The sequence below is a fragment of the Seriola dumerili genome, unplaced genomic scaffold (assembly GCF_002260705.1).
Source record: "Seriola dumerili isolate Sdu_G_001 unplaced genomic scaffold, Sdu_1.0 BDQW01000216.1, whole genome shotgun sequence".
NCBI classification, from domain to species: domain Eukaryota; kingdom Metazoa; phylum Chordata; class Actinopteri; order Carangiformes; family Carangidae; genus Seriola; species Seriola dumerili.
In genome coordinates, this window is record NW_019174471.1 from 1820605 (window position 1) to 1841117 (window position 20513).

At 44.0% G+C, this 20513-nt stretch overlaps 1 protein-coding gene across 1 annotated transcript in view; it reads right to left on the reverse strand.

The window, feature by feature from the left end:
* Positions 1-9427: 9427 nt before the first annotated feature.
* Positions 9428-20513, reverse strand: part of zeb1 (zinc finger E-box binding homeobox 1) — a 49330-nt gene continuing 38244 nt past the window's right edge. Inside the window, exons 3-8 of the mRNA XM_022754080.1 lie at positions 19625-19786; positions 18342-18544; positions 17689-17794; positions 15521-17223; positions 14230-14410; positions 9428-13534 (exon numbers count right to left, since the gene is read on the reverse strand). Coding sequence (XP_022609801.1) covers positions 12765-13534; positions 14230-14410; positions 15521-17223; positions 17689-17794; positions 18342-18544; positions 19625-19786 — 3125 coding nt within the window. The 3' untranslated portion in view covers positions 9428-12764. The remainder of the gene's footprint in view (positions 13535-14229; positions 14411-15520; positions 17224-17688; positions 17795-18341; positions 18545-19624; positions 19787-20513) is intronic.

The window sequence follows — 20513 nt, forward strand, 5'->3', positions numbered from 1 at the left end:
GACAGGGTTGATTACACACTCGCACTCCTGGGATTTTATATCTCTTTCTTTATCTTCTCTCTCACTCACTCACCTTTGTTAAGGACGAAGTGTGTCTTCCTCTCATCTCTGGATCTCTGGATCACTTCCATCTTGTCTGCCTGAGGAACGCACCCCCTCCCTTGCCCCCCCCCCCCTCAGCACACACCCAGTGTATGATGACAGGGACAGAAGGCACGTCACAGCCCAGAGGCGTTGACCGCCGGCCAAATTGGAAACACACACATCACTTAGCTAACATGCAGGGGTTCCGGCAAGGATCAAAAGGTCAGGGGGGGTGCTGACGGACGCCGGCGTGGAAACGAAGCCTCCGGTGTCTTAATGAAAAGAGCTCGAGGAAATGGGGACGGACAGAGACAGAAGGAGAGAATGGATGCTGCCCGGACTGATTAGGATCCTTCGTCATCATCTCGGTTTATTCCCTCCGCCCCTTTCTCCCCTTCCCTCTATCGCCCTCCCTCTGACTGGGAGCCTCGTTTCTGGGGTCATTTTAAGGTTATGATGAGCACAGAAAATGAACGTGTGTCTGTATGACTGATAATGATGGGAATTAGCATCAGGTTTGTCGAGTTTAAACACAAGATCACAGTCAGAATCTCTGTCATTCGCTCACGTTTCTATTGACAGAACATGTCTCTACTGACGTGAAATCCTCATGATTAGCACTTTTTAGTTGAGATGCGCCTCTCTGTCATCCCTGCAGCAGAGTAAGGTTAGAACACGTGTTTCAGGATGTTGAGCAACACTGAGAATCTTCAGATTATTTCTAAAATAAACACTTTGAAAATACGACTGACTCAAGTTGAGCAAGATGAGGGTGAGTGAAGTCAAAGCACTGACTGACGTGCATCTGCAGAACAGGCCCTGAACGCCTCGTGAACCTACAAATGGATGTTCTTTAAAGCTGCACTGATCTATATTTTTGGGTCATTTGATGCACATAGTGATGAACCAATAGAGACTTATGACCAAACTGCAGTTCCCCTGAGGATTGTAGCATCTTTTAGCTCTTTGTTTTGGTTCTGCAGCGTGGTTCGGTTTCACCTCTCTCTCTCTCATCAGCAGCCGCCTGGAAACAGCTCCTATAAACCCACTGCACGTTACCAACCCAGCACCAAACAGCAGACAGACAAACGTAGCAGTTAGCTGGTGAACATAGCTATTTTTTTTTTATATAAGGTAAGACTCCGTCAGGTTCTCATCTGGAACCACTGGCGTTGCAGTTGAGGAATGTGTTTTGTGTTGACTTGATTTGATGTGGATCCCTTTTTATTTGTCGTCTTTTTCTTCCTGTGGACCCCCCATGACCTGTGTCCTTAAAAAAGATTAAATCTCCTTTCCTAACCACTTTTCACAAGGACTCAGGAGAAGAGGACAGTAGTGCTGAGAGAACACAACTGAACTTTTTCAAACCAACTTTATTTATTAGACGGTTGAAAAATCCTCCTTTCTAACCCCAGGAAACAAAACAAACAGGATTGAAATGCTGAAATAAGATAACATGAGAGGAATACACAAGTAGAATGAGTTGAGCCATTAAAATAAACAACATTTATGTATATGGTATTTTGTTATGATGAAGATATTGTTAACTAAGAAATTCAATATGCTTGCTCTTCACGATGACTCATGAAGTTTTGGATCGTGTCACAAACGTAAAGCAGGTGCTCTGTTGTTTTTTATGTGGTCTACCCTGATGAAACTACAATAGTGGTTTCGCTTTAAATGTTGCTGCAGGAAGGAATTATGGGACGGCATTTTCTCCTTTCCTTTCGTTAAGGAAGGTCCAGTGTTTCCAGTGCTAAAGGAGATGAGATAGGAAGCACCGAAGCTCCTTTCCTTATCATTCAGAGAACTGAATGAGCTCTTATCATGGCTGCTGCTCCGATACTTCCAGGTCATTTCACTCAGTTTAGAACCTTCTTAAGAAAAAAAAACTTTTCCATCGCAGGCTAAAAGCTTAGATTGTCTTAATGTGATGTAGCGAGTTAGCATCCATCTACATCATCTAGGATAAAATTTGTAATGTGGAATAACAGTGAAACAATTCTTTCAATTGCGAGTCTTAATTATAATAAGCTATAATCATAAAAACTTTATCATTAACATCATAACTCTCCAGGCCTTTGTACTATGTTAAGTAACGTGTCATCCAGCTCTTCAGTACCAGATTCAAGAGATTCTTCTGCTTCTGTGTCTGAATCATGATGCACTTAAAAATCAAAATTCAAATTACAGGAATTAAAGACTTGCCACTCGTACCTTGTATGAATGAATGACACATAACTAATTATGGCTGTCATTTACAATAAGTGGTTCAACTTCCCTGTTGGCTAATGGCAAATCACTATTTTCACCATCTGGTCTGTTGTGTGAAAAAAATTCAACCATCTTTTAGCAGGAGATAGAAAACACTCTCAAAAGCCAATTAAAAATGCATCATAGTCAAACTGAAATCCTACTGTGTCTCTCAGACTTTGCTTGTTGCGAGGAATTCACCCAGACGTGATGATATGAAATTATCACAAACAAGACTTCCTTTCTTAGCTTCTGTCTCTAATTAGCAAATAGAAACTCCTTTCATTATTTACACTTTCTACTGTTTCCCATTATGTAAAAAGCTTCGGAGCCTCCGGAGCTTGTGCCTCAGACACAAGACAGACAGACAGCAGCTCAGCGGGGCCGTGAGTCTCTGCTGTTAGGAGCGGGGAGGAAGAACAAAACTGTTGATAATCGCTGGATTCAAAACAACAGGTGCCGTCCAAGCCTCTCAGCCCGACCAACTGGAGGAGAAGCAGGGAAACCACATATCTAAGGAGGAGGAGGAGGAGGAGAGGAGTGAACGAAGGCTGTGATGATGGGCGAATGGAGGATAGACGCTCAGGTATTGCTGGAGTGGAGGTGTGACGATCAAGCGTTCCTAAAGCACAGGGCACCTCGTTTAACCCCGGTTCACACACACACCGACATCTCCCAGAGGAGTCGGACAAAGGCCAAGGTTAAAGGTCATCTCCACCGGGGCGTGTACACCTGGGTACGAGCCAAAGGTCGAGCACAGCACGACGGAGATACCGGACCCATTCCTAATAGGAAGGATGGATGAGGGTGGAGAGAAGAAGCGGAGAAAAGAGACGGGACAGAAAGAAAACCTCTGTGGGACGAGGAGACCTGAATATGAGAGAGATCAGAGAGGAGTTATCTGAGGTCATCTGTCTCCTCTCCTCTCCTCTCCTCTCCTCTCCTCTCCTCTCCTCTCCTCACACAGTATCTTCAGACATGGCGCTGTAGCACAGATAAAGAGGTCATAAATCTGCATGGACGAGAAAAGAAAATTCATTTGTATCTTGTCCATGTTTAATTGATTCAACTGTATTTTTTTCTCACTTTTTCATTTCTTAGTCAACAGAGAGATGTCCTGGAGTTTTCTATCTGAGAGTGTAGAAGCTGGTTTCTGACTGTGTCTCGGATGAAGGGAAAAGTCTGGTGGGAAAATGGATAAATTGTTGTATTTACTAATTTAATTATGTCATAATTCATGGCGGTCTGTTCAATAGTTAAAGGTGCAATGTAATGTGAATCTGTAAAATCTGTGTGTGAAGGAGCCACAGTGATGATGTCATGACCAAGACCTCCATCTATTGTATTTTAGAGATATCTACTGAAATTAGCATGCTAACCAACTAGCCCCAACCCGTCCCGTGTTGTAATACCACTTTGTGATACTAGATGCTGTGTGAGTCAGTGTAGCGTCTAGTCTGCCCTCAGTCCCATGAAGAAGAACAGCTTCCTCCAGAGCTTGAAGATACACTGCAGCTCCGTACAGTTCCTGACTAACATCACAGAAACACAGAGATGGCTGAAGCTCAGAGAAAACAATCTTTATCTCCATCCCAAAGGACCGCTCCCGACAAGAACCCACGTTCAACAGCAAAGAAAAGAAGCAAAACACAAATAAATCTTGGTGTGGCTTTCCACCGCCGGAGACGGCTCTGGGCGAGTAAAGAGATGCGGTTTGATGCCAAGCTCACAAACTAAAGCAGTGAACCATCCAGATGGCCAACACTGCATAGCTAAAAACTTTGGATGGAAGATTTACCTCGCACATAATAAGAAAAACTGTCATCCCATCCAACCACACCGACACAAGTCCATGTTTTCCTGACAGGAATTCTACCTCTGCTAAGATGCATGTAAAGACAGTTATCGAAGGATGTTGTTGCTATGGTGTCGAGCAGAAGCTGCTCCACTCTGCTCCTCCTCTAACCAAACTGCTGCTGCAGGAAACATCAAACAAAAACCTGTTTTAGAGCATTTTTCCTAAGTTTGACCTTTCTGACCCTCCATGTTTCAAACAGCAAATGTTAAAGCTTCTGGAAAATCAGCTCATCTTAGAACGAGGGTTTAATGTTCACATGCTTTTTGGAGGAATATCCACTGGAGAATTTCAGAGTCAGAGGAAGACGAGGAAGATGACCGAAGACTAAGATGGTGTCAATGAAGACAGGATGTTAATCTGTATCATTCGGTTTTTCATCATAACCTGATGAGGAAACAGAGGAGGAGTCCTCTCACCTTCTGTCTGGAACCAGGAAGAAGCATCATCCTCTCTGAAGTGCCATTTGTTCAGTTACATTAAAGAAGGTATTCGTGTCATTTACTTCCACAGACATCAGTTAGTGTTTGACACAAAGGCAGAGGTACAGTCCTTGTACCATACAGACCCTGTGAGGACAAAAAGGTGAACATTTAAAGCATTGTAAAGAGATGTCACGCCTTTTTATGGGCTTAGCCACTGACCTCCAGCAGCCAATCAGCTGGCTACTTTGGAGACGACACTTGAAGGTCCAAGCTTCTCTGAGGAGGACAGGACAATGGGATTACACGGCACACACACACACACACACACACACACACACACACACACACAGTGGAGACTCAGGAGAGAGGAGAGATGGATATTTGCGTGAGTGTGTGTTCATGCATGCTTTCCTGTGTGTGTGGGAGGACCAAAGCACACAAGAGTGGGTAGTCGGGTGGAGGTGTGTTACTTACAGCATAGTGCAGCATGTGTGTGTGTAAGTGTGTGTGTGTGTGTGCAGGCAGGTGGGTGGTAGCTTTTCAAAGAGCAGACCATTTAATTGAATTTTGTGCAGCTCCTTGTTATTCTAGTCATGACTGAGAGCCGCTCCGTGTTGTCCCAGCAATGTGGGAGGGCCGGCCATACCTGCAAACACTGGCTGGTTGGCACTTTGTGTGTGTGTCTGTGTGTGTGTCTGAGTGTGTGAGTGTGTGTGTGTGACAGTGTGTAGAGGCAGGGGTTGTGAGGTGATTGTGGTTGTGCCGGTGTTTTTCTAGCGCAACTCGAGTCCTGATGTGGTAACGAGGAGGGGAAGTGGTGAAAGTCAGCCCTGAACCTCACCCTGAAAAGAAAGCATGAAACTGCCAGAACGTTAATACTACATATATGTGAGTGTGTGTTTGAGAGAGAGAGAGAGAGAGAGAGAGAGAGAGAGAGAGAATGAGTGCATGTGGAGCTATCAACTCATTGTCCTTATTACAAAGCAACCCAAAGTGCACAAAAGAGGACAAAATAACAGTTACTAACACATTCAGTTCAGCAACAGAGAAGATATGCTGTCTAATAAAATGAATAGAGTCTCTGAGCAATTACAAGCTTAAACGATGATGCATAAATTTAATTTATAGATAGATTTCACCAGGGCTTATCTCTGAGAAACACCGTAATAGGATTCAGCTGGAAGGCAAGAAGAGAGAGATGTGTGGACAGAGGTGTGTGTGTGTGTGTGTGTGTGTGTGTGTGTGTGTGTGTGTGTGTGTGTGTGTGTGTGTGTGTGTGTGTGTGTGTGTGTGTGTGTGTGTGTGTGTGTGTGTGTGGGTGTGCTTTAGGAAAAGTGAAAGCTTTATTTGTGATTAAGGTGATTGGTAAAAGGTGACCAGGATCCAGGATAATGAGTCCCTGCTTAACAAGGACAACTAAAACCTTGGTGAATCTCGACATGGTTAACGATTGGTTTCATATGACTGAAGCTGAAGGGTAATTCTCCAGGGAGGTGTTTAAGGTATGAGCTAAATACAGCACAATGACAATCCAATCAACCCTTTGCTAAACACACACACACACACACATGGATGTTCTCACTACCCCTCCTCTATCGGTGACCCCATAGTCCTTTGACCGCTGCTGTTGGTCACACACTTGTGTTTGTGTGTGTGTCTAATTGTCTCTTAAAATCAAAGGAAACAGGACACATGGATGTGTGTCATAAACAATCAAACTGATTTCAAAATAGCCTGAAGTTCAATGTTTCCTGAGACGGACAGACTCGTTCATTTTCTTATTATACACTTGTGATAAGACATAGCACTTAACATACAAGTGTTAGTCATGAATCATATTATACAAAGGATTTTACAGTATTTTACTTTGGCTCAGATCTCACAACAGAATGTGGGAAACTCCTCATGCAAAGAGCCAAACTGGAAAAGAATAGTAATTTCCTGCCCTTTGATCACTGTGCAAATATTGTGTTGAATACTGTCTGTTACAGGGTGTGAATGGATGTTTACGCTGATGCTCTATGTTTTCCTGCACATCGGCTTACTGTATTTTAGATGACCAAACACCTTTCGCTGTATCTCTGAAAAACAAACAAACATTGTCACAACCATCATTTTCCTTTGGAAGAATGTCTATGTTTAAAATGAAACAGCATCTTCAATAAATAACATAACACACAACACAAAAGAAATTCTTCTTGTACATTATTTTAAATACTGGTTTCTGCAAAAAAAAAAAAAAAAATCCTAACTGCTGTTTGTATAAGCTAAAGGAAGTGATGTTCTGTTGAGAAAGCAAATGTCAGACTATAATTCAGTGACATGTGCTTTGTTAGATTTTGAGTTGACCATGTTTTGCCTCTTGAAATTTTGGTGAAAACTGAACCAAAGAAATAAAAAGTAAAATACTTATGGCTGGTGGTTCGATCCCCAGCTCCTCCTGTCCGCGTGCCGAAGTGTTCTTGGGCAAGACACTGAACCCCAAGTTGCCGGACTTGTGTGTCGCTTTAGATAAAAGCTTCTGCCAAATGTGTAAATGTAAATGTATGATCTGTCGTAGAGGATTAGGTTAAAAAAATGTCAGTGTAATGTTATGTGATGTTCTGCTTTTTTATATTATGCTGGATTCATTTATATTATTGTACACACAAGAATGTGTGATGGAGCCAGATGTATTGCTTTGAACATCTGATAATATGTGGACTTTGTTCTGATACACTCAAATTCTTATTATATACTTATAATGTAGTCGCACCAGGCATGCTATTTAAATATCCACATGAAATAATACATTTTTTTCGAATAGAAGTCATGTTTCGTGACTCGAATGGTTAATTGTTTGTTTGGCAGTTCTCTTGGTCTGAACAGACAAATATATTCAGTGTTTCTCTGTGTTTCACAGGTTACATACACTGTAGGTGCATGAATAGATTTTCAGTTATGTATGAGCTTATGCTGACCAGTGTGTTAAAAATGGAGCTCTGAAACAGCGATTTGTCACATGAAGTGGCATATTAACCTGTCCCTACACACACACACACACACACACACACACACAGTTTCAGTGTATGGTCTGCTATTTAGTGGTTGAGTAAATGAACATGATATTTAAGTGACTGCTATTTCCTGAGCACAAGCTTTCCTTTCCTCCTCCTCCTCCCGGCTCTTCTCTAAATTTCCCCGGGGAGCTTCAGCCCCATGGGTTTGGCTCGGTGTCAGAGTCCCAGCAGCCATGATACTTCATCAGGCTTTTGCACCATTATTGGCAAGAGCACTCCATATCCTCTTAGCAGTTATAGCTTTTCAATTTTCCTTTGAAATGCTGAGCCCAGCAGAACATATGGCAGTATCTTGGGTTGAAGTCGTGGATTGGACTGAAAGCCTGTAAAACGGCCCGGCGTCCTGAACACGCAGCCACAGGCGACACTCTGTGACCTTTGTTTTAGAGCGTGCCTCAGCGCTGCTGTGACCACTGCTAAAGACATTTATAATAGGCACAATTACAAGATGCTGCTTGACACAGTAATGTTGTAGTGAGAGCTGTTCTATAAAGCCCCTCCCCGCCCCCTCCTCATCTCCAGGAAGCTGAGTGAGTTTTCTGGGAAGACAGATGGGGAGAACTATCAAATATGTTCACCGGCTATTGTATCATTTTCAACTCCTCAACAGACTATGGATTTTTAGTCCATTCCATTATTAATTCAGTGCTGGGTGGAGGGTTGGGGCTGGGGGGGCAGTGGGAAGGTCGGACCTCTTCATAGAAACGCTAATCTGGATTCAATAGAGGGTTGACTTGGGCTGGCTCGATAACCACAGGCAAAACCGGAACTTGGGGGGGGGGGGGGGGGGCTCTGACTGATCACTGAGGACTATGTGCAGCTCCTTCATTCATATAATGCATCTTAGTTTTTAAAGAGCAGCTTGACATTTGGGGAAATACACTAAGTTTTTTTTAAGGAGAGATGGATGAGAAGATAAGAACATGCTAAACATGCTACAGCCTGCAGCTAGTTAGCTTAGCTAGCATTTCTGAAGACCTGGGGCTGATTTCACCTAGAACGACTTTGACTGTGACAAATAAATATTCAGACTTCAGATAGACTCTAAATTCATCTGTTGCACAAAGCAGTTTAGTTCTTTACTTAATCCAGACTGTGGTACAATGAATTCTGGGTAAATTAAGACTGTTTTCAAAATAAAAAAAAATGGCCGACCGAGGAACTGCATTCAACCGCTCAGCTCTCTTTGCTGTCGCCATTACAATATCATCAAACCACAAATTATGAGCCAAGTTTTCCAGTTTTTTTGTTGTTGGGTGCTACATGGTCAGTGCAGGTGTCATTGATTGTTACCATGGTAACATTGGTCATTGGCCTGAGTTAGCCTAGGGGAAAGGTGTCTCATGTTTTTGGCTTAAAATTTGTCATTAGACGAATTTATGAGCAAATTAAGACTGGACCAACACGACAGACCAGCATGAAATATCTTTGTGAAACTATAAAGAACATTATATAACAGTTGTATTGGATTGCATTAGACTGTAAATAACAAAGTGGTCAGTGGATATACTGTGAGACTTATGCAAAGACATCTACAGTATGTTATAACAGTGACATTGCTTATATTTAGTCAGTTACTGAGCTCTGACGAACTGTTACGCTCTAATGAACAAACTGTGATAAACCTACAGAAACAGACTAATTTGGGATTTGGGGGGTGTAGTGCTGCATATAAATCACTGCTAACACACTCAAAGCAACATCCACAGTATTTAATCAGGTTTTACAGCTGGTCTCTGTGAAACAGAAGTAATCTGATATTTTCTGTAGCAGAATTCTACACATTGACATGTTTATGAGCAACTCTCTTAAGACGTGAAGAAGTGAGGTATCAGTTTGATTAAATAATCCGAAGAAGGTCTATGTATTTTTATCTGGTAAAAAAAAAACAGGACATTCAGGTTAAATATTTAAACCAACTTCTCAACATGTTGTCAGGTTTTGTTTTTATTGAACTGGTCCCTTGTGAGATTTTTAAATTGGAATATTTAGTTGAATATTGCAGTGCAAGTAACAGCTTAATATTGTGTGATTTCAAAACTTACTCTCAATGACAATATCATCACCAAGCAGCTTGTAATTGATGTATTTATTGTGAGATGGGGAGTCATAAAAAAAATGAACAAAAAACAAAAACAAAAACAATCTCTATAAAAAAAAAAAGATGAGGGTGTTAAAAGGGGGGGGGCATATAAAAGTGGGGGTGGTCTTGACACTGACATATAAAGTAACAAATTGGCACAAATAAAAACATAAGAACATACGTCAATATTATTTTGGCTTGGCAAAAAAAGGACAGTTTGTGTGGTTAAGCATCATCCTTCAATACAACAGCACACACTCATGCTATTAGACATACAATTAGTTTTCAAGAGTTCAGTAGCTTTATATTAGAGAGGGGAAAGAAAACTAAACTAACATGAGAATGGATGCAGAGAGGTCACAGGTTCCAATTTTCAGGCTTGCAGGGTGCGAGTTTCTTCTTCTTTTTTTCCCGAGGAAAAACATAATTTTGTCTGTTTGAAAAACATACTTCAGTATGCCGGAGTCTCGTTTTCCAGGCGTGTAGTTATTTGCCTTTGAATCTTTTTTTTTCCATACTAAAATATATTATCGTATTAATACAAACTACAGTATTGTACACTACATAGTGTAATAAATAACCATAAAGAAATATAAAAAAATAAGACACATAAATATAAAAGTTCTCTATGACTAAACAGACATACCCATCTCGTTGGGGGTGGGGATAATACTGCCATTGCTGAAAACGTACAGCACACACACTGAAACAGAACATAACAACAAACAAAAGACACAAAAATAATACTGACAGGTAAAAAGTTTGTTGAATTAAACTCCTGGGATTCGTATTTGCCTACGTTTTGTTACCTGAAGAGACGTCTGAGCGTTTCGTGGTGTGTTAAAACAAGTGCACTGAATGAGCTTCGAAAAAGGCAGGACACAGTTAACAGTTAGAGATCATACTTCATCATCATCATCATCATCATCATCATAATCATCATCTGTTTGAAACATGTGCATTGTAACTGTTTTAGTTGCTCAGAGTAGAAATAAAAGCGAGTCATCTAAAGTCTACGGTACATGGATATACGTCAGGCAGATTTCTGCTCTCTCAGGTGTGGTGAGCCAAAGTCAACAGTATTCCGGCTTATTGGTTGATCTGGGACCCGGCAATACCTGATCATAGCTGCTAAACTTCAACAGCAATATTCTGTGGCACTTTTGATATGCATGTTTGTCTTGTTTTAGTTTGATTTTTTTGCATAAGGCTCGGAGAGGGGGGGGGGTTGGGTTGGGGGGGGAATAGGGGGGTCAGACAGTTTTCTACATCTCCTTTCTGCTCACTCTGAACATTTAAAGCAATAGTTTGACATTTTTTGAAAATTCACTTATTTGCTTTCGTGTTAAGACTCAGATGAGAAGATAGATCCCACTCTCATATTTGCACAGTAAATAAATAAATACTACAACCAGGGGGAAACGGCTAGCCTGGCTCTGTCCAAGAAAAACCCCCTTAAAACCCCAACCATTACAGTTTGGTTTACATGTTTTAAACAGAAGCTACAACATTTTTATTTGTGAACTTCAGCTAGCTTCTTCTTCTTCTTCTTCTTCTTTGGGTTTTATTGCCATTTGGTAAACCAGCTTACAGCTGTTTTACCACCAGCTACTGGACTGGAGTGTGCAGCAGTAGATAGGCAGGAAAAACACATCTCCCTGTGTTCTGGTCTTCATGCTAAGCTTAGCAACTGCTGGCTGTAGTCATGTATCTACTGTACAGGTGTGCAACAGGTAAACAGTGACCAGACGTCCTGGTTTGTCTGGGATTGTCCCAGTTTCAAGCTGTAGGGTTGTAAAAAGAAAAACCCTACGTATTTTCAGCCCATACAGATGTTTATCATGTTCTGTTCCACTCATTATTATCCAATATAAAAACATAAACAATGCACCGTGTGTCTGAATTCAACACTGATTGGTCTGTATGTGTGTCAATCAATCAATGTGTCGTTGTCAAGGCTGTTGCTAGTCTATAAATCATAGGCAAGTGTCATAGTCCATGATGCTGGTGGCTCTTCCTGACAGAACCAGTATGCTAACAGTTAGCTGTCATAATAGTCAGCTGTCTAAAAAGCTCCAGGAGGCTTACTCCTGCCTTAGCAAGGTACCCGACAACGGAAATGCTGCATTCATGGCGTCCAGGTGTGCTAAGCTCTGAAATACGTGCGGTACACTTAACAGCCCCGGTTTGTCGGTTTGAAAACATGGTCACTCTAGATTGGTACTGATCTTCTCATTCAACTCGCAAAGAAAGCAAATAAGCGTATTTCACAAAATGTCAAACTATTCCTGTAAAAGATACTTTGACATCAATGTGTCTAAAAGTCTAAAAGGAACTAAACAACTGAAAAGACCCATCCACCCTCCACTGTTTTTCTTCTTAAGGCTCACAATCCAATCAAAACAACACCAAAAAAAGAAAAAAAGTAAAAGTAATGCTAACATCTGCTAGCGTGATGGCGATATCTAGTGCGGTAATACTGAAGGGTAGACAACACAACTCAACTGCTTAATCCAAGGTAAACCAAGCCACTTGTAGTGCACAGGATTTTTCTTATTTTCCTTCCAACTTAATAAAATACTGACTTTTTTGTTCATTGGCAATAAAAAGGTATAGAAATATCTCCCAACTGTACAGCTTTCAAAGGTTAAAATATGAGTGATAAAATTAGTAACACTGATAAAAAGAAATGACCCAAGGTGTTTTAGTAATAAAACATTATCTAAAACATGTCGGCTCTAGCTTCCAAAGTCTGTATAATGCATTTCCTTTGTTAAAATTCATGTTCGTCTTCATCTTTTTCTTTACAAATGGATTTTTCTAACAGTGAGAAATCGTTCTCCTGTGGAAAAGTCACTAGTATTTTTTCAGGCACACCTGGATTTCTACACAGTAGTGAACTGAAACGAGCTGTCAGAGCGACCAGACATCATCTCCTGCTTTCTTCCTCTGCTCAGGGAGAGGAGGACTCTGATTGTGTCTCATGGAGGAGTCTGGTTCCTCTTTTAGTCAGTATCTCCTTCCTCCTGCGGCGTCTGCTTCTCGTCTTCAGAAACTGTGTTCCTGTTTGTTTCGCCCCCGCTCTCCTCTGTGACCTCCCCTGTTTTCCCCTCTTCCGTCACCCCTCCCTCTGTATCCATCACCCCCTCTTCCTCAATTTTGACTTCCTCTTCTTCTTGAACACTCTCAAGCTCCTCCTCCTGCCTCGTGTCAGTCTCCTCCTCCTCCTCCAGTTTCATCTCCACCTCTGTTGTCTCCTCCTCTCCTCCCTCTTCCACTGTTACTCTCTCCATCTCCTCCTCGTTCCTGTCCCCGTGCTCCTCCTCCTCCTCCTCCTCCTCCTCATCCCCTCCTTCGTCGCCTATCTGCACTACCTGGATTTCGTCCATGTCCACCATGCCTTCCCCCTCCTCCTCCTCCTCCTCCTCTTCCTCGCTCTCCTCATCCTCTCTTGTGCTGCTTCCTCGCTCATCCAGATCCAGCTGGGAGGGGACCAGGATCTGCGCCTGTGCCTGGCTCAGGGCCTCCAACTCAGCCTGGACCTCGCCATCCACCTCGGGGCTCTCCCGGCCTCCTCCTTGGTTCTGCGTCTCCTTCTTGCAGTAGGAGTAGCGGTGGTTCATGTGCTGGGAGTAGGAGCCCGAGTGGGAGAAGCGTTTGCCGCACTTGTCGCACTGGTACGGTTTCTCCCCCGAGTGGAGCCGCATGTGTTCGATCAGGTGGTGTTTGTGTTTGAAAGCCTTGCTGCAGATGCCGCACTCGTGAGGTCGCTTCCCTGCAGAGGAAGACAAAAGGAATATATAAGTCTACATATTTAAGGAAAATGAAAAGCAAAGACATGGGAGGAAAACACCCACACTGTCGCATGAAAGGTGCCAAAGCTTGAGAAAGCCTTTACCCATATCTTTGACCAATGTATCCAAGGAAAACATTTCCAATCAACACAACAAAATCACAACGATTGTGCTTAAAAACCTTCAAGGAAACTTCGCCCAGGCAGAGAGCAGCTAGTTTCACCTAGGATGAGGTCATCTGGAGCTGAGAACAGTGTTTGGACGCCAGGTATCAGAGTAATAAAGAAAAAAAAAGCTGAAACGCCTCTGAGAGCAGTGACCTGAGCTTGGCCACGGAGTCATCCTCTCAGAGCAAAATCACTACCAGAGCTCGCCTCTTGCAACATTTGGTGCTTCACATGAGAAGCTGGCAGTGCAGAGGTGGGGAGTTGGCGGAAAGAAATTCTCAGACCTCTTCTGTGCATGTTGAGTAATACCTGCTGGAATGGAGGTGTCCACCCCTCTTTACACTGTAGCTCGCACTCTGACTCATCTTTCCCAGGACTCAAAAGTGAGCGATGGTGAGACAAGTTCCGGCTCTATGTTGTTTTTTTTATTTTTCATTTTTTTATCCAAGGTCCATCTGTGACCGTTGGCTGTGTCTGTGTGTTAGGAAACAAAGAGTGTGAGTTTATACCTGTGTGTTCGTATTTGTGTCTCAGCAGTGAGCTGCTCTTCTGGAAGATCTTGTCGCACAGGTCACAGGCGTACATGCCGCTGTCCGTCTTCTTCATCTTCTTCCTCGGAGGGCCTGAGTCTGAGTCATTCTGCTCCTCCACAGCGGACACACCCTCTGAGCCCGTGTCTGGTTTCTCCTCCTGGAGAATATGAGAAATCATATTAACACACTGGTAGGAATTCAAGCCCAGGTTTTTCTGCTTGTTTTATGGCAAAAAGACAATGAATGAGTCAAAAACAGAACAGTGTATGTGCTTTGCAGGAAATGATGCTGTGTCATTCCCTACTCATACTCTCTGGACACTTTACCATCTTTCCTTGGCCTGAAACATAAACATACTGTTCACTTATGAGTATACCTGCAGCTTTCTCCTGCCCCTGTGCTAGTACAACTCATCCACTGATGCAGTGAAAGAGGATGTGAGGCATTATTAAGGAGCGGATATATATACACAAGGCTCTTTTTTACAAGGCAGGTCTATGCCAATCCACTTAACACGAAAGTATAATACAACAACAATAAATCAATGAGGCAGGCAGAGGTGTAGCGTTTAAACAGATTCCAGCGGATCAATAGGGGCTCTGCAGTAAAGTGCAGCCTCATGTCCTCTGGGCGACAGCCCAGGAAGATCACTCACACACCCAGTGAGATCTACATCCATCATTAGGGGCGCATTAGGTGTCTGTACAATGAAGAACTATTAAGGGCTATCATTTTTACAAAGAGCTGGATTCTGACATTTCTATATATGACTTATTGATTAGGTTTTGGATGCTTTCAGACTATTCATCATGTTCTAGTGGTTTTGAACAATGAGAAGTAATGATCTGGACTGAAGAGTTTGACTGATCACTGTGAAAGGAGAAAAGCCAACTTGATTCCAGTCCACTTGCTTCTCAAAATGGATACTGGATAAGACAATGAAGCAGTTAACCTGCTTCTGTCCAAAGATAACAACATCTGCCTACTAGCACTGATTTAACATGTGATATTTTGTTGCATAACCACCCATTAAACCATGTGTTGGTTTTAGAGTTTTAACAGTTTTACAGGTGCTGGTGGGTGGATTTCGTTACTTTTGGACAGAGCCTGTCTACCTGTTCCCCCCTGTTTCAAATCTTTGTGCTAAGTTGAGCTAAGTGGTTGACAGTAGCTTTATATTTAGAATATGTGAGAGTGGTATCAATCTTCTCATCCAGCTCTTGGCCAGATCAGCTGTTGCTGCACCGGGACATGAATGGCTGCTCACCTTCACTCCGTTGAGGTGGATGGTTTCGTGCATCTCCGTCCCCGCGGGGCTGTTTGCTGTAGTGGTATAGGTGTAAGCCAGCTGGGGGATCAGGATAGTCTGTTTGTTGTTGGTGGCTAGAGCCCTTAGGCATTGCATTGTGGTCACAATGTCGAGGGGTTTGGCACTTGGCTGGCTGGCGTACAGTGCGACCGGGCCTGCGCCCATGGCTGAGAGTGGCGATGCCTCTTTCTTTGTGCAAGTTAAGTTTAGGGGTTGATCCTGATTGGTAGAGCGAGAGGAAGGGGAGGGGTAAACGCTGGCTTTGGCCACCACTCTCTCCGCTTCCTCTCTGGGGGGCTTTGGCAGCGACAGGTCAAGGGGTCCCTCGGTGCTCTGGGGGGGTTGGGCTGGTACCGGACCTCCAGCTGTCAGGTTTAGTGGCGAGGGGGAGGCCGGCGAGCTGTGAGCACCGTTGATCTCTGCTGGGGTGGCCTCTGTGGGGCTGTCCTGGGTCACAGAGGGGCTCATAGTGGATGTGTCCTTCCCTGGGACCAGAGACACCACACTGTTAGCTTCACAGGTGTCCTCTTCTTCTGAGGGGGGTGTTGGAGCACCCAGTGATATCTGACCCTCCTGCATTTTGTCAAACCACTTCTTAACCACATGGATAGGCAGGCTGACTGAGTCAGAGATCTTTGCCAGCTCGTCCTTGGTGGGCTCTGCATTTAAGGCAAAGTAGGCCTTGAGCAGGGACAAGAGGTTCTTGGGCTGGTTGCAGAGTCCTCCCTCTGACAGCAGCGCAGCGACAGCAGACTCAGACTTATCCAGGCCTGCTCCGTTCAGCCTGAGACCATCCTTCTTGCAGTGCTTGAGGGCGTGGAGTGTTTCCAGCCCACCGGGACAGTTATCACACAGGAGACAAGTTTTAGTGGTCTTTTCCTCTTTCTCTTTAGTCTCGTTGGACCTGCTGCCTTTGATTGTAAGATCTTCTGGGAGTTTCTGGGACTTGAAGATGTCAGTGGTGGTGTGAGCTGGTGAGACTGGCTCAGGCTCTTTCTTCAGGTTTTGGGCTGTGAGCTGGCCCTGGTCCAAACTGTAGTTTATAATGATTTTTGCATTTCCATCCTGACCCACAATAGGCAGACTGATGGCTGAGATGAGCTGCTGCTGTGGGGGGTGGAGCATTCCAGTGGTTAACCCCGAGTTCACCTGCCCCTGGCCTTTGGCATTGTTTTCCAGCACCTGACGGATGACGTTCCCGTCCACCGCCACTTTGAGAGCGTTCTGCAGGTCCGCCAGGTTGATGCTGATGGGCGACACCAGCCCCACAGTGGGCAGGACCACGGCCTGCACTGTGCCCTGCAGAGGAGCTGCAGCACCGCCGTTGAAAACCCCACCGTTCATGGCAGTCACAGCTGGGGATGTTATCACTGTCGGCTTGTACTCGTAGTCCATGGGCTCAGTCTTGATCTGGTTCAGAGGCAGCTGCTCCTGCAGGGGCTTGCTGTGTTCCAGCTTCTCTCTAATCTGTGTGCGGAGGACTGAGGGCGGTGTGGGCAGCACTGGTGATGGACCCTGGGTCTGGGTTTTGGTGTTCCCCAGCCGCGGTCTGCCGTTAACTGAGATGACGCTGATGCACTTCTTACTGCTGATGTGGGAGCTGTATGAACCTGAGTGGGAGAACCGCTTCTTGCAGTTGGAGCACTCATAGGGTTTCTCTCCTGAATAAAACCACAATATGTATGAGAGAGAGAAATAAAGAGGTGGGTGGGGGGAGAGAGAGAAACAGATTTCCATTAGTGAATGAAGCTAAATGAGCAAGCTAGGCTATGAGCACTACGGCAGGAAAGAGCTCTAATGCATTTCAATGATGCTTAAACGCTGATGAAATGGCACCACTGGGAACTGCCCTTCTCTAATTGCTGTCCCATAATGCAAAAAGAAACACAATTATAGCACATTAAGGAATAGCACACAATGGACTGAAACACAGTGAAGGGGATCTAAATACAGGGAATTGGCTAAAATATAAATAAAACATAAATATTAGTTCAATGGAAACTGAACCATCTGCGGCCAACAGAGAATCATGGCAGATGTGTACACTAGGCCCACTGTAGTACATGCACACACCCATATACTGTATAAACAGAGCGTTGCCATGGTGACGGGGGTTGTCCACTCACCGCTGTGGATGCGTAGGTGCTCCTTTAGATGGTGCTTGTATTTAAATGCTTTGCCACATTCAGTGCACTTGAATTTACGATTGCCGCCCGACTGTGTGATGTGTCTCTGTGAGTCGAGGGGAGAGGGGTCACTCAGCGAGATACACAATGAAAACACAACCTTTGAACTGATACTAATTCATGTCACAATGTCATTAATCAATCGGAGGCAAAAGTTCATGTTTATTTATCATGTTTGGAAGAGAGCTGAAAAGAAGCAGGACTCAGCTTCAGGGGTTGAATCATGTAGAATCACTTTGTCATGAGATAACTACAACACAAGTGGCGCGCTGCTGAGACAAATCACAAGTGATCCAGTATTTGAAAATGAAAATCTTCAGCGCAGACTGATCCATATAAATAACATTAAACCACTAGTTGGTTTCAGTCTTTTAAAATATTTATGTTCATGTGTTGACTTTATTATTACCAGAGAAGTAGAACCATCTTAAAAGAGGTTTTCACAAATCATCCAGCTGCAGGAAGAATTTAAATCCAATAAAAAAAAAACTGTATTTTCACTAACAATTTAAAGCATTAAGAGCAAAAAAAATCTGATCAGTTTTCAGTTAAACCAGTGAATGTGTTTTATCAGTATCCAGTCCAGTGTTTACCTGATCCCGTCCGGCCTTGTGGACCGTCATGTGCCTCTCCAGTTGAGCACGGTACGCGAAGCTGTAGCTGCACTCGGGGCAACTGAAGCTCTCTTCGGTCTTCTCGTGCCGGTACTTGATGTGCTCCTTCAGAGAGCTGTAACGCTTGTAGCCACGAGCGCAGTACGGGCAGGTGAGCAGCTGAGAGAACGAGTCAGGAGTTCCTGAATGAAAAAAAAAAAAACACACACACACACACACACAAAAGGAGAGATTGTAATGACAATGGAGAGGACTGGGCTGAAAACACATGGTCAACAGGGAGGGGCCAGGCTCTTTGATGTTCCACATGACCTGCTGCAGTAACACCCCTCTGCTATTTCACCAATCACTGAAAGGTCCTCCCCCACAGGTAAACAGCACCCAGGTAAGATGGATAAAAGCTGGTGACTGATCTGTGGTAACACCTTCCTGTCTTTGTAAAAAATAGTACACTGCTTTGCAAAAACAGGACTGCATTTTATTTTTGGTTTTATACTTCTTGCAGACACAAAGCTGGCGATTACAGCGTTCACACCTGAGATTCCATCGTCTGATTGCCTATTGTGTGTCAGAAGTGTTTCAAACACACCCACGCATGTTAGGAAAAGTGAGCTTGGTAAACAACTGCCACCTGCCTGGATCCAAGCTGGTGAGCAGCAGGGTCTCAGTTGCCTGGCTCCCACACAGGTAAAGCATTACTTTGTTAACAGGTGATGTATTAAGTTCCCCTGTGGGACAGGTGAGGGCCTCGGGATGGGAATGGACACACATTATCGCCCAGGTAGCTGTGAGTCAGAGCTTGCACAGACGTGACAAATTTACTCAGGTGTTGCCCCCCCTCCTTTTTCCCCCCTCTGTGGTAGCAGGTGAAAGGCAAAAGCCCGGGAGCCATAAAGAGCCCAGTGTGCTGCACTTAACAAATCGCGGCGTGTGTAATGATGTTTGAGAGTGGCGTTAATGGGGTGGAGTTAACACCTGAGGTGAGACGGGGAGCAGGTAGAACCAACCCCAGGGGGCGAGTAATTACTGGGTAGGTGCAACAGCTCATTGACTGTGAGCTTGCAGGTGGAAATACTGGTGTTTATTTTAGTGTGAGTGTGATTTAAGGGCACTACATCTGCTGCTGCTGCTTGTCTGCAACAGTAACAAAGATATGAATCACATTTAAAGCAAAAGAGCAAATAACAGTATTTCTGTTTTTCTTTTCTTGGTTCACATGTGAGACGAATGGGCTGTGATAACTGTTTCTTGACGTCCTTTACCGTTCTCATCATGGACACTGGCATCGGGGGTGCCCTGTCGCTGCGGCTCGTCCTCGGGGGCTTCTGGGTAGATGACCGCTGTGTCTCCTTGCTGGAGCATCTCCTCCACCAGGGCGTCTGTGCTCACATCATCCTCACCATCTGACACACCATCCTCCTTCGCTGTGGTGGGTTAAAAAAACACACACACACACACACACACACTGATTAGAGTCATGCCTGCAAGAAGGTACTATTGATCAGCCTGCTATTTCAAGACTTACATACCTTTCTATCGTTGTAAGTTATACACATGACACCTCAACCTTTGTATATGAAATGTGATATTCCAATAATGTCACATTCAGTGTCTCTATAGGTGAATGGGATCCTTGATCATGACATGTTCACCAGCATGGAATGAGGCATGCAGTGCCGACGGGAAAAAAAACAAACATCCTGAGTGCTGTTGTTCATAATAGGACGAGAAAACTAATTAGCATCAAAGGCCACAGGCTACTGTATGAGCATCGAGCTCTTTGTAAGAACTGAATGGCAAGCCTCTATTCACAATGTTGTTAGGTAAGGTACTTGTTGAGACAGAGAATGATAATTAGGTGATGAATCTTGTCCTGATGTACTGCGGCGGATAGACATCACACACACGTACACATGCACGCACACACACATGCACGCACGCACGGTGCTCTGCTCTCTGGAGAGGCTTGGCCTTCAGACTGTGCTTAATATCCAAGCGAATGAGAACCTGCATGTGGGAGCTGAGTGTGTTCCTCCTCCACATCACATGAGCCTGGCTAGCTAGTGTAACGAGCACTAATTACCGAGCAGCGGCTTTTAGAGGAAGTGTAACCTGAGGATGGAGTTTAGGATGCACTAAAGCTTCCTTCCC